The 16914-nt window shown below is 45.9% G+C and overlaps 1 protein-coding gene across 1 annotated transcript; it reads left to right on the forward strand.

Annotated features, from left to right (window-relative positions):
• Positions 1-294: 294 nt before the first annotated feature.
• LOC127225817 (serine protease inhibitor Kazal-type 4-like) lies at positions 295-8191 on the forward strand. The gene is made up of 4 exons (XM_051189419.1): positions 295-367; positions 5190-5230; positions 6885-6997; positions 8057-8191. The coding sequence occupies exons 1-4, from the start codon at positions 307-309 to the stop codon at positions 8100-8102; spliced, it is 261 nt and encodes an 86-aa protein (XP_051045376.1). The 5' UTR covers positions 295-306; the 3' UTR covers positions 8103-8191.
• Positions 8192-16914: the final 8723 nt, after the last annotated feature.

The raw sequence follows: 16914 nt of genomic DNA on the forward strand, positions 1-16914 counted from the left end.
TCCATTCCTCCCCACTTGTTTAATCGATAATTGAGTCAGCTTCGCAAACTGTCCAAACCTTGTTCACTCTGGAAATCTGCCCAGCCCTAGCCCTAGCCCCAGTCCTGGCCCCCGGATGGCCCCAGCACCATACTACCAGAAAGTGGGCATCATGCCTGGAGCAATCCTTTTCCAGGTGCCAGGATAAAGAGATTAACTTGGGGTGACACTCTGGCTGCCAACTGGCTCCAGATAAGATAAGGGTGGATATCAATGCAATAAATAGACCCCAACCTCACTCTTGGCCCAGGCCACCTCACAAGCAGCATGGCTATGCACCTGTGGATGGTCACCCTGACCTTGGCTGCCCTCCTTGCCATGGACAGTGGTGAGTGAGCAGAACCTAGTTTCTTTGAAGCTTGATCTTGGGAGGTGAGCTTGGGAGTGAGGGCTTAGGCAAGGTCTGGAGCTTCCTGTGAGGGCTGGGCTTGCTGTATAGTTCTACCTTCTTCATTCATTGGTATAGTAGGCAAGACAGGGACTAAGAGAAAATAAACGGGTTCAGTCCTGACTCCGGACCAAAACTGCCAAGCCCTTGCCCCTTGGCACTGTGAAGTGGGGTGGACTTCCAGTTCGAAGCTTCCCTGAGCGTTATGGACTGGAGGCTGGGGAAACAAAAGGAGCAGTCAGGCCTCAGGTTGGCTGTGGGGTGGCAGGTGCTAAGAGAGACTTGGCCTGGGCCTCAGGTTCGTGTTCTGCTTTCACAGGGTGTAGTATGCAAGCTAGGACAACCAGTTAAGCAGATGGCGGGGGCCCTTGGGTGGCCAGAGGTGAACTTCCTCAGGCCTGGAGCACCTAAGCAGACTCACAGCTACTTTTCTGGCCCCTTAACATATAAGGGACCAAAACAAGAAAAAGTGTCATCCCAACAGAGCTTAAACCTAGTGGGATCGAGGAGAAGAACAGACAATAAAGAGTATGCAAGAACACAAAAAAGGCTAAGAAAAATATAGGCTGGTTGTTGGGGGTTGGGAGGGAGCTGCAGGTTTGGGTGTGAGGAAAGTTTGAAGAAGGTGAGGGAGCAAAGATATTTTTTGGCAAGAATGTTCTGGTGGAGGGAACAGCCAATGCAAGGGCCCTGATGTAGAAGCATGTCTGGAATGTTTGAGGTACTATGTGGATGGAGGGAGCGAAGAGCATGGTACAGACTGAGCGAGTGTGGGGAGGGGAGGGAAAGAGGGGAAGGAGGGGGGGAGAAGGGAAGAGGAAGGAAGGAGAAGGGAGTGGAGGAGGGGAGAGGGGAGGAAGGGAGGGGAGGAGAGGGGAGGGACAGCTGGTTTAGGCAGTCTTAGTTAATGTGAGAACCTTTTCCTCTGAGTGGAGTGGGAGCCAGTGCCATATTTGGAGTGGTCAGACCTTGAAAGAATGCTCTAGTTTGTATGTTGAGAATAAAAAGAACAGAGAAACAGACAGACCCACTGGGATTCACTGGACAAGAGCCATAACATTATAAAGCAGAAACCTGGCAAAACCTCAGGGCCATTGACTCCATGCCCATTACCTCATGTTAGTCACAGACCTGGCAGCTGAGTTGGTGAGGAAGAGGCCTGCAGGCTCTGGTCAGACAGAGGCGACTTGCTTTCCCACCTCTGTTCTCCAAGCAGCTCCTCCATTGGGAACATTAAGCAGCCTGCTTGAAGGTCCACCAATACATTAGATTCCAGCCTTGATTGAATGAAGAAGGGCTCACCCCGGGAAAGCACAAAGGATGTCTGGGATTAAATGCAACTTTTTCACAACCCCAGGAAGAAATTCTGACCCCAAAAGGGTTCTGTACTCTCCCGCAACACACTTCAGTGCTCAATTCCTGAATAATCCCTGGGCGGGGCACTGATGGGGTGTCACAGGAACCCCAAGAGGCTTGGGCTCACAGGGAGGCAGGGTGACCCAGTGGGACAGCACTTGGCTTTGTGACACAGCTCAAATCCAGGTCTGCTTAGTGAACTGTGGGGTGGGGAGGATAGCGCCTGAGCCTTGGAAGGATGATGTGACTTCAGTGGAGGAGAGTGGGGGTGGGGACATCTCAGGCAGCAGATCCGCATGAGTCAAAGAAGCCCCTGTTCCAGGACCAAGAGCAGTGAGCAATCTCTGGGTCATGGGACATGGACGATAGAAAGCCCAAGGAGCAAGGCTGGGGTCAGTTCAAACATGTGACTGTGGAGTGCTGGTCCAGACACTCAGGGATGGGAGCCAGGGAAGGTCCTTGTGCCTTTGAAATGTTTGAAGTTTTTGTTTTGTTTTATAGTTCACTCTGAGCTTGATTTTTTTTTTTTAATCTTTTTGCTTCAACTTCCAAAATGCTGGGATTATAGGCCTCTCCCATCACATTCACTCAGCCTTTGTAAACGCCTTTCTCTTAATAGTTACAAGGCTGAAACACACCATTTTTACTCAGTAAAGCTTATGCATGAGCTGTAACAATGCACACACCTATGTGTCCCAGACCTCTATCAATCAAGACAGAATTTGATTGGCAGTAGTGACATGTACTTTTAATCCCAGTGCTTGGGAGGCAGAGGCAAGAGGATCTCTGTGAATCTGAGACCAGCCTGATCAGAGCAACTTCCAGGACATCTAGGGCTGTTACATGAGGAAAACCTGTCTCAGCTGGGATTGCACTTCTGTAATCCCAGGATTTGAGGCAGAAGCACATGAATGAGTTTGAGGCCAGCCTGATCTACATAGCAAGTTCCAGGCCAGCCAAGGCCACACAGCAAGACTTTGTCTCCACAAGCAAACAAAGACACAGAAATTTCTCTCCTGCTAGTCCATCCTGGTCCTTCCTTGACTCAGAGGGGGCAATACTGCTCAGTGCTCAGAGGCAACCGCACACACATACCTCCAGGTCACCCTGATCTGCCGCCTCCATTGTATCACACACTAGCAGATCTGCTCTAGATGTGACACGAATGGCATCCCACGATAGAGACTTTTGTGCCTGTTTCCTTTGCTCAGCTAAATATTTTTGCAGTTTAGTCTCAAGTGTGTATATCAGGTACCTTCATTGTTGCTGTTATTGTGTTTTAGCTTTTAAAAGATTTACTTTTTAAAATTATGCATATGTGTGTGTTCCTCGTGGGATATGTAAATGAGTGTGGGTAGCCGGGGAGGCCAGGAAAGGGCATTGGGCACCCTGGAGCTGGAGTTAAGGGCAGCTGTGAGATGTTCAGTATGGGTGCTGGGATCAGAACTCCATTCTTTGCTAGAGTAGTATGTGCTTTGAGCCATCTCTCCAGCCGTTTTCTGATTTTTTTTTTTTGTTTGTTTGTTTGTTTGTTTTCAGACAGGGTCTCTTTTTGTAGTCTAGGCTGCTCTCAAATCCCTGATCCCCATGCCTCGGCCCCTTTGAGTAATGAATGGGATTGCAGGCATTCTCACTAGAGGTTTGGAAGGGAATGTCTTCCACAGGCTCAGGCATCTGAACACTTGTACCCAGTGGGGTGCTGTTTGGGAAGGTGTGGAGCCTTTGTGAGACTAAACCTTGGTGAAGAAACTACTGGGGGTCAGTTCTGCAAGCTTACAGTCTTTGCACCTGTGGTTGAGGATGGGGAGCTCCAGCCGCCATGCCTACAGATGGCTGCCATGCTTCCTTGCCATGATGGACTCTTAGCCCACTAGAACCACAAGATAAAAATAAATTTCTCCTTTCAGAAGTTGCTTTTGGTCATGATGTTTTATCACAGCAACATAAAGTAATTAATACACACGCCACGGCCATTAGTTGCTTTTTTTTGCTGTTTATTTGTGTGTTAAGACAGGCTTAACTCTGCAGCCAGGATGCCCGGAACTCACTCTGTAGTCCTGGCTGGCCTCAGACTTGTCTAACTCCTCATGACCTGCTTCTTGGCTGTGATTGTTTCCTTGCCAAGTAGTACTTCCACTGTATACAAGTTTCACACTTTCACTGTTCTCCTGTAGGAGGACATTTAGGTCATCCTTAGTTATGGCAGGCATGACAGAGAAGACTCTGAGCAGTGTGGTGGCAAGGTTAGATTTACAATTCGATCCTCCATTGCCAGACTGACAAAGGACACTAGAGATGACTTAGCTTTAGTTCCTTTTTCTCTGTGCCTGGGAATTCATCAAGAAAAGGTCAAATCGGCTAACCGTGCAGTAGATGTGGAACTCTGGTGCTGGAGACAGCTTCCTTTATGATAACACAGTTTTTCTGTGCCATACCGAATCATAGTCCACCTCCCTGAAGCTTCCTGCACTGATGGATTCCCTTGTGTAAGGGTGAGAAGAGCCCATCTCTCCATTGGACCCTAGACAGCCCTTCAGAGGCATCTGGAACCATCCATCCCTTCTCCAACTCTCAGAGCCACTCTTCCTCCTACCTGGGCCTTAAACGTGGCTCAAGTTCTCTTGCCCATTGGCCATGCCCATGGTCACACCACTTTGCTCATGACCTCAGTCAAACCTTGAGGGCTATGACTGTTTGTGTAGGGAATCTGTCTTATCCAACCATGTCATTTGCGTTCTCTGAGCCTTTCATAGGTCAGTCAAGTGTTCCAGCAGACTTCATGCATTTGCTGGGAAGTGTGGGAACAAGAAAGTTGGCTGAGTGTAACCTATGTGTCAGGTGGCCCTGCAGGAAGCTTTGGAGCAGGGTGACTTTGGAGCAGTCACACTATTGTTGAGGGATGCCCATGACATAGGAGGCAAGGTTGGGTGAAGCAGCTTCATCCCATGAGGCTAATTCCCAAGGGACTGGTTGTGAACAGCTAGCACTCCTGGCAGCTGGGGCTGGTACCTCAGTCCTGTACTGGACTCTGGGCAGCAGATACAGCATTTACTACCTCCACTCTTTCTTCTGTTACAGAGTGATGAGAGCTATGAAGATTACCAAAACACATGTATTCTCAATGTCCAGCACAGCTAACTGCTGATTTTTTATTATTATTTGAAAGGACCCAAAAATTCCAGTGGGATCTGAATAATTAGAAGCAGGTTGGGCCCCTAATTCTAGACTTCCATGTCTAGAACATGCCAGCTTCCTGGCAGCCCCACCATCTTCGTCTCACTACCTTTCCTCAAGAAATCCAGGCCGATGGTGCCAGGGCCAGGTGCCCCAGGCCAGGAGAAGTCCTCAGACCCTGGCCTGGCAGCCGGAGCTGACAGCATCTTGTTCTGCTCTTTTTGTCTTTCAGGGGGGCAGGTGTCAGCAGGAAAACTTGTTTTCTCGAGAATGGTAAGACCATCCCTCTGCAGGATTCTGCTCATCCACTCTACACAGCCACCCTTCCCCTGACACTCTCAAAGGTCCCAAGGCAGCCAAAGTGGCCTCTGGACTGAGCAGGTCCAAGCTCCTAGCCTGACCTCAGCTCTCAGGATTGGCCCCAAACCTGTCTCCAAGGTCCCTTCCTCGGTGGGCACTCCCCACCCAGCACAGTACGACACCCAGCTGCTGTGCTTTGTGTAGCACAAGACAGGCCACAGGTTCCAGGGCAAAGAGGTGACCCCATCACATTAAACGGCTCTGTGGAGCATGGCGGCCTTTCCGAAGCATATCTCTTCACTCACCCCTTCCCTCTAAGTGGGGAAACACCAAGTCTCCCTTCCTGACTCCACCTTAGTCTCAGACCCTCAGTGACAGGGCATCTGTAGGGTTCTCAGAGCCACCTGCCCAAGCATCCTCTTCCCTGGTCCTTAGTCCCTAGAATCGAGCTCCACTTATTTGGCTCCAAAGAGCCAAATCCTTTATATACATGACTTCAGCTAATCCCATGTTGAGATTTTCTCCCATTTTCGCTGAGGAGGAAACTGGGGCCCTGAGAATGGAACTAGCCCACCTAAGTTTACAAAGCCAGTCAGTGGCTGAACTGGGGTCTCCAGGGTGTAGACTTCAGTTGTCTTGTTCCGTTCTTTGAAACAGGGCCTTGGGTAGCACAGGCTGATTTTCACCTGGTTGCGCTGATAAGCTCAAACTTCTGATCCTCCTGCCTCCATCTTCCAACAGCTGGGATTATAGGTGTGTGCCACCATGCCCAGCTGTAGAGCATGGCCTTTCTATTGCTACCCTGCCCTGCCTCCCTCACCTCCTTCTTCCAGGCTCCAACCCAGATCTTGACTATGTTCTCTCTCAACCTGGGAACCTTTAAGTCTGACACTAATTAATCTTTCAGGCCTGAACCATTTCTTCAGCCTTCCCACAAGGGCCTAGAAGACCATGCAGGGGGGCGGGGGGGGGGGGGCCCATTCACTAACTGCTTGCCTTGCAAATTTTTGATATCCAGCATCGATATAATCCTAGGGCTTGTGGAGATAGAGATGTCCCTAGGGCTTGATAGCCTAGTCTCCCTGGTGAGTTTCAGGCCATGAGAGAACCTGTCCCAAATAAAATAAGGTGAATGGTTCCTAAGGAACAATATCCAATATTCAATGGCCTCTGCATACATGTAGCCCCCCCCCCCACACACACACAAAGACCATATTGGCCTTGGTAAGTACTGGAGACCCTAGAGTGTGAGACATTCCCTAGGAATGACAGATGGCTGTTTACTGGACTCACAATTAGAGCAGCAGCAGAATTCCTAGTTATATTTTTACTGAAGAGTGTGTGAACCAATCCCCAGGAGCTTGAGGGCACAAACTTGCTACACACACACACACACACACACACACACACACACACACACACACACACGGGGGGGGGGGGGTGAGAGAGAGAAAGTAGGTAGGATGTCACACACACCAGGCATCAAAACAGGCTCCAACTTACATGCATAACCAGAAACATGCACACACACAAGCAAACATCCCATAGTTGATTTCAGGTTCCAAGCAGAACCCCTGGGCCCTGGGCCACTGCCTCTAAATTTCCCTACTACTTCTGTTTCCCATAGCCCATCTGTGAGCACATGGCAGCATCTCCAAAGTGTCCCCAAACACCTAAACTGATCTGTGGCACAGATGGGGTGACATACAAAAATGAATGCTATCTCTGCGTGACCCGGATGTAAGTCCCCCCTCCCCATCTTGCTTGAGTGGCCCCTCTCTGGAACATGCATGTCTGAAAGGAACAGGGCTTGAGCTCACCTTCTGTCAAACACATGGACTTGGCCAGAAGAATCCTCAAACATTTGTCTAACAGAACGAGTTAAATGTAACTCACAGGAGGCACAGGGCCCAGGTCAAAAGCCAGAAACTGACAGATGCAGAGGGAGCGGCAGAAACCCTGAGATTGCCTGAGTGACTAGACAATTTCATCTGATCTGTCATCCAACTAGCCAACTGTTTTTGAGCACTTACTACGGCTAGTTCCTGAGAGCCTCTCTAGTCTCTTGGAGTCAAGCCAAGTAAGTGAGAGAAGCCACAGTCAGTCAACAGCAGCATAGCTCAGACTGAGATGGAGCACACAGGAAATGAAAAGGAGCAGGGCCAGGGAAGACTAGAGGGGGAAAACCCAAGCCCATCCTGCAACGTAAGAAGAAATCAGCTAGAAAAAAGGAAAGATAATTCCAAGTAGAAGGGGAATTTAGAAAGACCTATAAAGGAAAATTAGTTTATGCTTAAGGAAATAAAAGAAATGGGACATTCTAGAATGTGAAATGGGGGAGTAGGGATACATGAGATGAATGGGGGCTACATTACATCATGTACTTGGACTCAGTTTTCTCACCAGTAAAATTATCAATTAGACTGACGGCCCAGTGAGATCATGGAGGAGAAACTTTCGGCAATGCAAAGCTGTCTAGGCAGATGTAAAACTCTGTATTGGAAGAAATGTACAACACAGTCCTGGCTTTGAAAAAGGTCTTAATCAAGATTCATGGGTAGGAGATACACTGGGGTAAAACTGACAGGCTTAGTCTACAATTGGATTTAAAGGGTGAGGGAAAGAAGGCCGGTAAGAGCAACTGCCTTTCCTTCCTTTCCTCTTTCTGAAACAGGGTCTTGCTATGTTGCCCTGCTTGCTCTTGAACTCATGAGTTCAAGGAATCCATGGTTTTGTTGTTTCAACATTAGGAATTAGCGCTACAGTTAGCACCTTCATTCTTATCTTCTTTAATTCTAGAAAAACCAAAAAGGACATCCAGATCATGAAGGATGGCAAGTGCTGAGCTCAAAGGTGCACTCAAGCCATGAAGCTTCAAGCTGGAGAGCAGTGATACTCCAGAAGCTATGATGTGAAATAAAAGATGCAGCCCAAGCCATTGAAGTGGACCAGTCTTTGGGAACTCTAGGGAGTGGGTAGCAGCGAGGGGTGGGATCAGCCTTGACAGCCTCCCAGCTGAATCTGTTATCCTGCTACCCTTGTGGTCCTCAACCTTGTTACATGTCCCAGTTAGAGGTCCCAGTTACCTTCTGTCTGCTTGAGGTCAGACTATGAGCTCAGGGTACTGTCTGCCTCTGCTTCCTGAGTGCTAGAATTAAAGGCGTGCATTATGAAGCTCAGTGAAATTTGATTATAATATATGTATGGATGTTTTGCTTGCCCATATATATGTCTGTGTACCAGGAGGCCAGCAGAGGGCAGCAGATTCCCCTACCTGACAACTGGAGTTCCAGATGTGACCTCTGGAAAGCAGTCAATGCTTTTAACCACTGATACACTCTTCAGCTAGAAGCCTCTTGATATGATATCAGGGTAGTGGAGTGTAGGGGGCCTGGTCAGGCAATAACAATTTACTCAGATTCAGACTCCTGCTATACAGGGTGTAAAACGGACAGAAATGCTCTGAAATGATACATCTGGGGAAAGCTGGTCAAGAAAGGCAAACAATAACATCCCCTGGACTAGTGCAATGAGAAAAACCCAACAGTGAATGCTGATTTACAAATAGCAGGGGGCTTAGGTCCTTTACCAACAGGCCTTCCCACTGCTATTGATCTACTGGTTTCCCACCTGCAGGTAAACAGCATAGGATTAAATATTGGTTGTAAAACACAAACCCAAAATAGTAGCAGGCTTAAATACATACAAATTAATCTTCCTCACACAAATCTACACAGACTGACAGTCCCGTGCTCCTTTTGTATTGTTGCTCTATCACCTTCACTTCAGCCTGTCTCAAAGTATAAGGCAGCTGCTCTGACTGCAAATCATCTACATTCTAGGTCACAGACAAGGAAAGTGGTACAAAGTGTACCACTTACCTCCAAAGACACCTCATGCAACACAGGCTTATCCCAATGTCTAAAATAGCATCTCTTGATCAGGTAAGGGCAAGCAGACTGAGAAATCTAATCCTAGTCTCTGTTAAACTAAAATTTAGGAGTTAGAGTGGGAGGGGAAAGTGGGTACTGGTGGCATCTGGAAGTTTGCATTTCAAGTGGCAAGTCTCTCTTACATAACTCACATAAACCAGACAAGCCTCGCATTTCCTCAATGACACTTCCATCTCAGGATTCTATTTACCCCAGGGAATCACCAATATTAAAACTTGAACAATCTACCTGATACCCCACTGGAAGAAATGCATAATTCCCCACTTACACTTGTGGTCTGAAATGTTAAGTGTGAGCCTCTGAAGGCAATACAGTGGGGTTTTGTTTTTAGGGAAAAGGTGTTGGTGTGGGGGTGTTACTGAAGGCAGGAACTACCACTGAGCTACACCTCCACCCTTCCTAAAGACTCTGCCTATGGCACATGACCATGTTGGCCATTGCCAACCAGTCAAAAGATTCTTCTTCAGGCCTTAGAAATAGATAGAAGCAAGTTCCTCCAAGGCTATGTGGGGCACGAAGGCTAACAGCCAGCTTTCCTATCTTGGGGGAAGAACGATGCAGGGGAATGAAGAGGACACAAACTCAAGGAGTAAGGACTGAGTGTGTGCATTGTGAGTTCCTGAAGCCTAGCTGCCTTTGACCTTCCCAAAGTTGCATGCCATAACTTGGCTGGTATCTTGTTCAGTTGTTTATTTAAATTTTTTTTTTCATTTTACCAACACCAGTTCCCCCTCCCTCCCCTTCTCCCATCCTTCTCCCTTCTCCCTCTTGTCCAGTTTTTAAAAATTACTTTTATTTAATTAGATTTTGGTTTTTCAAGCAGAGTTTCCCTGTATAGGCCTGGCTTGTCCTGGAACTTAACTCTGTAGACCAGACTGGGTTGGAACTCACAGATTCACCTGCCTCTACCTCCGGGGTGCTGGCATTAAAGAAGTATACCACACTGCCTGGCTTAATACTTTTATTTTTTGAGGCAGGCTGGCTTTGAACTCAGGATCCTCCTGTCTCTGGAGAGCTGAGTCTACAAGTAGATATTTGCCTATAAAAAGATTGTGGGCTCTGCTCATTTTTCTCTTTCACTTTATCTCTTTGGAATTAAGTTCCTGGTATTGTCAAATAAAAAGTCCTGATCACCACATGGAGAAAGCCTTCTCAGAAGAGGGGGTGGGCAGTGATGGTGCTGGCTGTGACTCTAGCACAGGGAAGCCAACACAGAAGAGTTACTATTTGAAACTAGTCTGGGCCACACTGCAAAACCTTACCTTCAAAGATAAACCCAGAGAGGGGAAAGGAGGAGAATGAAGTAACATTGAAGCTGCTGTGATGGGCAAGGAGAAAACATGCCAGGAAGTGATGGGAGATGTCATTCTGTATATGTTTCTCATACTGGTTAATAATAAAGCACTGTTGGCCAATAGGAAAGGAAGATAGGAGGGACTAGGAGACAAGGAGGAAATAGGAAGTAGGAAGGAGGAGTCAAGATGGAGAGTCTGAAGAAAGCAGTATGCCACCGGCTCCCCGGTAAGAGAAATACATAGATCAGCAGAAATGGGTTAATAATTAAGGCAGAGCTAGCCGATAAGTAACAAGTAACCGGGCCAACAGTATTGTATCAAATACAGAGTCTCTGTGTGTTATTTGGGGCTGGCGGCGTGGCGGCGGGTCAAGACCAGCGGCGGCAGGCAGAAAAACCGTACCCCTTACAAATGGCGCCCAACGTGGGGCATAAGGACTTCCACTTAAAATTTAACAAAAGCTTAAAAAAGGGTTTTAGAAACAAAAGAACAGAGACAAGCAAGGTTTCTTGGTAACAGCATTTTTCCCGGTTGGACTCTGACTTGCTAGAGACAAGCAGATATTCGCGCGGCTCCTTTAAGGGAAGGTTCCTGACTCAGCTTGAATGGCAAAAAAACGCACAGCTTTCAAACAACTCTGCTAACAATTCATTGGCGTGTATGAGAGATGGCAATGGCAGTGACCACATCTCCAAGCCGGCAGCATGCTTTCTGGGTGGCAGCGCAGACCAAGGTGGTGAGCACAGCTCTCAGTGCTGGCGGTAAAAGTACCCGCCACCATCTTTGGTAAACCGCGGCAGAAACAAAGACTTTAATTTTAACAATGTTGTTGTTTAACAGATAAAGACTCATGGCCAGAAAAAAGATATAGATTTACAGTAGAGACAGATTCACATTAAAAAAAGGTGCTAAAAGTTTACAGTGTGTTAAAAAAAAAAAATACATAGGCTTGGGAGAAAAAAAATAAAATGGTTTTAAATAGACAAAGAGGAACTGGGTGTTGTAACACACGCCTTTAATCCCAGCACTCAGGAGACAGAGGCAAGCAAATCTCTGTGATTTGCAAAGTAAACCTGGTATACAGAGTAAATTCCAGGACAGATAAGAGTTACACAGTGAAACCCTATGTCAAAAAATAAAAAATAAAAGTAAAATAAAAAATATAATAATAAAGCCACGTAAAGATGAAAAGCTCAGAGAGAATCTGGTTACTGTATGCTATTGTGTTGTCTCTGCATTGTTTGACTGCTGAGAAAATAACAACTGATAAAGGAAATGCTGCTGCATTAATTCAATTTATGTATTTTAAAAATGCTTTGACTCAAAAATTTAAGTTCAAGGACAAGTTACTGGGGAAAAGGATTTCTATTTTTGTTTCCACAGAAATTGAAAAGCTGTGGATTCCTTCCAGACTAATGTGGTTTGATCAAGCCAGGCCCCCTGAAACAGAGTTCCTGATGATCCAACATTCAAAACAGCTTGGACAAAGCAGCCATGCAGACTACAGCCATCTTCTCAGGATCCCCCCATGACAGCGCCCCCTGTCAGCAGGAAGTAGTTTGGAAAGAACGACGCCCAAATTCCCAAATATTTATAAATGTTTGTTTTCATTTAAATGGACTTGGGTATAAATGGTTAATGATCACAACCAATATCTTTTTAAAGGTAAAAAGGGAATTATGGTATAGATATGAATACTTTGTATTGGAATGGATTTTCATTTATTGATACAATTTAAGGTCAATTTTGTGATGTATATATTTCTCCTTTTGTTTAGGTATTGTGTTTATATAGTTCATTCAGAAACATATTGTATAATGTAGTACAGATTATAGATAATTACCTATGATAGTCCAAGCTTAGAGTTAAGTTAGTTAGGTTTTTCAAGATACACAGAGATGTATTTGAGATAGATAGGAATTCTTCAAACCTTTCAAAGACCTACAGAATATGGCATTTAAAGTGGTTTAGGGTTTTTGTGACAGTGAGACATAATTGCTCTTGGCAATACCACCCGCACCAGAAAGGAAGATGAACATCGAAGAAATGCATTATGAAGTTTGCTTCCAATATGGCAAGACTAGCCATTTGGACAAGATACTGCTCTTGTCTGGACTGTTTGACTTTATGCTGTATAAACTGGACATGCAGGACCCACAGGAAAGTGACTCCTGATTCAAGATGGACATTGCTACAGAGATCCTGCTTCGTGGAAGAGTCTTCGAGACAGTATGCAGGACACGGAGAAAAGTGACTGACAAACTGCCAATAAAGAAGACAGTTTAAAGTTTTCTGCTTTACTGGAGAGTCTGTCAGACATACTATGGCCTATGGGCTGAAGATGGAAGATTACAGAAGAACTTCGGGTGACTGAAAAGGCAAGATGTCTCTGTCATTTCTAGAGCTTATATATTATCCTTCTGTGGTCTTTGAAGGAGTTGAAGACAGATAGTTATAGTTATAGTTTTCCTTAGTATTAAAGATAAGTTACTTTAGACACACAAAGATAGGATAGATGATGGAATAATTTCTTCAAATCTTGCTAAATGTTAATGGACTAAATAGTGTTAACTGTGATTATTTGATAACTGTTATGTGATATATTTTGCTATGTTAAGGTTAAAACCCTTCATGTTATTTTAGACAGAAAAGAGGAGATGATGGGAGATGTCATTCTGTATATGTTTCTCATACTGGTTAATAATAAAGCACTGTTGGCCAATAGGAAAGGAAGATAGGAGGGACTAGGAGACAAGGAGGAAATAGGAAGTAGGAAGGAGGAGTCAAGATGGAGAGTCTGAAGAAAGCAGTATGCCACCGGCTCCCCGGTAAGAGAAATACATAGATCAGCAGAAATGGGTTAATAATTAAGGCAGAGCTAGCCGATAAGTAACAAGTAACCGGGCCAACAGTATTGTATCAAATACAGAGTCTCTGTGTGTTATTTGGGGCTGGCGGCGTGGCGGCGGGTCAAGACCAGCGGCGGCAGGCAGAAAAACCGTACCCCTTACAAGGAAGTCCTCCAGCTCTGAGTCGGAAGGACTGGTTTGTAGAATTACATTCCTTGTTCACCCTCCCTATGTAGGACTAATTAAGTCCTAGGCAAGTGGACAAATGACAGGGCTGTCCTCTCCCTTGTGCTGAGGCAGAGCCACCTTGTGAGTGAACAGGTCTATGAGGGTAGGGCCTGTGCCCATGTGCTATATTTCTTTCTGCACTCAAGTCTTAGGGCCTTGTTTCTCAACCTTTAAATGAGACATCTGCCAATGCTATAAATCCCAATGCTGACAAGAGCACTTCTGTGGCCAATACACACCCGCTATGGATGTATACACTCAGCATTCGTTTGAAAACCTACTAACACTATGTAACATGCTTGACCTGCTGTCAACTGCAGTGCGGGGTTAGAAGCAAAAGGTAATCAAATGACCCCACAAATAAGTCACAGCCTGTGGTAAGTGCTGTGAGGGAAAAGCTACTGGGAACACAGAAGAATACCAGCTGGGCCTGAATAGTCTCAAGTAGGGGGGGATTTCCCCATTGAAGAGACACTTAATGATGTCCTGGAAGATGAGCAGGAGTCACCTAACAAAGGGGTGGTAGTAGAGGAGGCTGGTGAGAGGCTGTCCATGCAGAGAGAGCAGCAGGTGCAAAGTCCCCAGAGCAGTAAACAACACTATGGGTGGCTGACAAGTTGGAGGAGAGTGGGCTGAGATGAGCTGAGAGAAGACATACAGGAAAGGACTCTTGTTCGGACAGGGTCTCACAGGCTGGCAATCCTCCTGCATCAGCTTCTCCGGTGCTAGGAGTGTTAAGTGCAAGTTACCATGCCTGGCGAGGACTGTAGGGTCTTTATCCCTAGAGGCACTGGAGTCTTCTAAATAGAATTCTCACAGATTTTAGCATCACTTAGGCCACTCTGAGAAAAAACAGGATACATGATTTTGTATCCTGTTGCTATAATAAATATCCTGACAAATGCAACTTAAGGGGAAGGGGTTATTTGGCTCATAATTCCAGGTTAGTCCATCATGGCAGAAAGTTACAGGAACTTGAGGAAATTGGTCACACTGAATCCACAGGAAAGAAACAGAAGGAAGGATGAACGCATGCATGCTAGTGCTCGGCTCGCTGCTTCTACTTATACAGTTCAGAACCCTCCCTAGGGTACTGTGTCACCCACAGTGGACATGTCTTCCCACCTCAGTTAATATATTCAAAATATCCCCTCAAATACATGTTTACAGGCCAACCTAATCCTTCAATTAAAACTCCCTTCCCCGGTATTTCCAGATTGGGTCAGGCTGACAAACTAACCTGCAAGGGGTTGGACCTGGGTTCAATTCCCAGCAACTACATGGCAGCTCACAACTGTCCGTAACTCCAGTCCCAGGGGATCTGACACCCTCTTTCTGTTCTGGACTCTGCAGCCATCAGGCACACGCATGGTGCACAGACATGCATGCAGTCAAAACATCCACCATATACTATAAATGACATTTTTTAAAAAAGCACACAGCTTTAACAGAAAGTGTCCAGCTTTGTGTCACAGCTCTCCCATCCTTTCCCATTTCCTCCACCTCTTTACTATGTGAGGATTAGATCACTAATATATATAAAGAACAGTGCCTAGTGCTAAGTAACTTTGTGTGTTCAGATGTGTACAGGGGCTAGAAGACAACCTCAGGCTTTGTTCCTCAAGAGCCATCCACCTTGATTATTATTATTTTTTTTTTTAAACAGCGCCTCCCAGTAGCTAGACTGGCTGGCCAGTGAGCCTGCCTTTATCTCCTAGTGCTAGGATTATAAATATGTGCCACTACTCTCAGCTTTAAAAACAAACAAACGGCAACAAAAACAAGCAAACATGGGTTTTGAGCATCGAACTCAGGCCTCCTGCTTGTGTGACAAACACTTCCCCAACTGAACTCTTGTTAACTGTGACCCAGGGCCAAACAGCTGCCACAGAAAATGGACAGTGGACTGTTCCAGTAACACTGGGAATGGGCTGGGTTGGGCCCTGAGTCCTATCTATCTGTTTACCTCTACTACCACCAGGTCAGATGTCTTACCTACTGAGTCCTAAGTCCCTGGGACTTGAGTGAAGCCCTCTTGATAGATAAGCCTCAGGGGGCCTGTTGAAAGCCTGTCTCCTGAGTACAATGCTTAAAAAAAAAAAAAAAAAAAAAAAAAAAAAAAAAAAAAAGTGAGCTGACAGCAACTAACTAGCTTAAAGGGATTCTAACACATAGAATCACTCTTAGCTTCATCAAACATAAATGCTGACAAGTCACATGTATTTTATATAGTCATATATACCTATAATTCAAGAACCCAGGAGGCAAAGGATGACAAGTTCAAGACCAGCCTAGGCTATATAACAAGACTGTGTCTAAAGAAGGGACACACACAGGCGGACAGACACAAAGGAGAGAGAAAGAACATTCCAAATATTCTTGGGCTTGATGACAACATACAAACTGGTTTTGAAAGCAATGGAGGAGCCAGAGAGATGGCTTAACATGTAAAAGCATTGATTGCCCTTCTAGAGAAGCCAGCACCCACATGACAGCTGATCACTATATCTCATTCCAGTTCCAAGGGTATGCAAGTCCTCCTTGGGCCTCCATGGGCAGAGCATGCACACAGCACACAGACATACATGCAGGCAAAACACTCATATACACACACAAGATAAAAATAAATAACATAAAGCTATTAAAAAGCAACAACAAAAAAACAATGGAAGTAGAAGTCCACAGAATCAATAGGAACAGCTCAAAGGAAACCTAGAGCTCAGAGGGTATGGTTTTGAACTGGTTTCAGGCAGAGACTCAGTTGCCACTGGGTTCTTAACAGTTTGGAGACTTGTTTGGAGGCAAGATCATCCACATACTAATCAGAGGGCCCATCTCAGAATAGCACCTTGATGCCAGGTAGTGGTGGCACACACTTTTAATCCCAGCACTCGGGAGGCAGAGGCAGGCAGATCTCTGGGAGTTCAAAGCCAGCCTGGTCTACAGAGCTAGTTCCAAGACAATTAGGACTACACAGAGAAACCCAGTCTCAAAAAACAAACAAAAGAATAGCACCTTGAAGTCAGGCATGGTGGCACTTGCCCTTAACCCCAGCAATGGGAGGCAGAGGCAGGCACATCTCAGGTGTACATAGTGAATTTCAGGACAGCCAGAACTACACAGTGAGGCCCAAAAAAGGAATGTCACCTCGAAACCAAGGCCTGTGGCTGGGGAGCAGTGGGGGATGAGGACAAGGTCTTTAAACCAACAATCCAGTCAGATGTTCTGAAATTAAGTCACAGCAAGGCACTCTGTGGATTGTCCATGTGCCAAACTTCTATCCAACATTCCTACCTGGATGATTCTGGTTTTACATTTACAAACTGAGATCA

The sequence above is a fragment of the Phodopus roborovskii genome, unplaced genomic scaffold, assembly GCF_943737965.1.
Source record: "Phodopus roborovskii unplaced genomic scaffold, PHOROB, whole genome shotgun sequence".
Taxonomy (NCBI): Eukaryota; Metazoa; Chordata; class Mammalia; order Rodentia; family Cricetidae; genus Phodopus; species Phodopus roborovskii.

Bases quoted from the DNA above. Each gene is read 5' to 3' on its own strand.
- LOC127225817 (XM_051189419.1), top strand. From the start codon at position 307: ATGGCTATGCACCTGTGGATGGTCACCCTGACCTTGGCTGCCCTCCTT. The intron at 5,231-6,884 runs GTAAGACCATCC...TGTTTCCCATAG, and splicing joins AACTTGTTTTCTCGAGAATG to CCCATCTGTGAGCACATGGC. The intron at 6,998-8,056 runs GTAAGTCCCCCC...CTTTAATTCTAG, and splicing joins TATCTCTGCGTGACCCGGAT to AAAAACCAAAAAGGACATCC.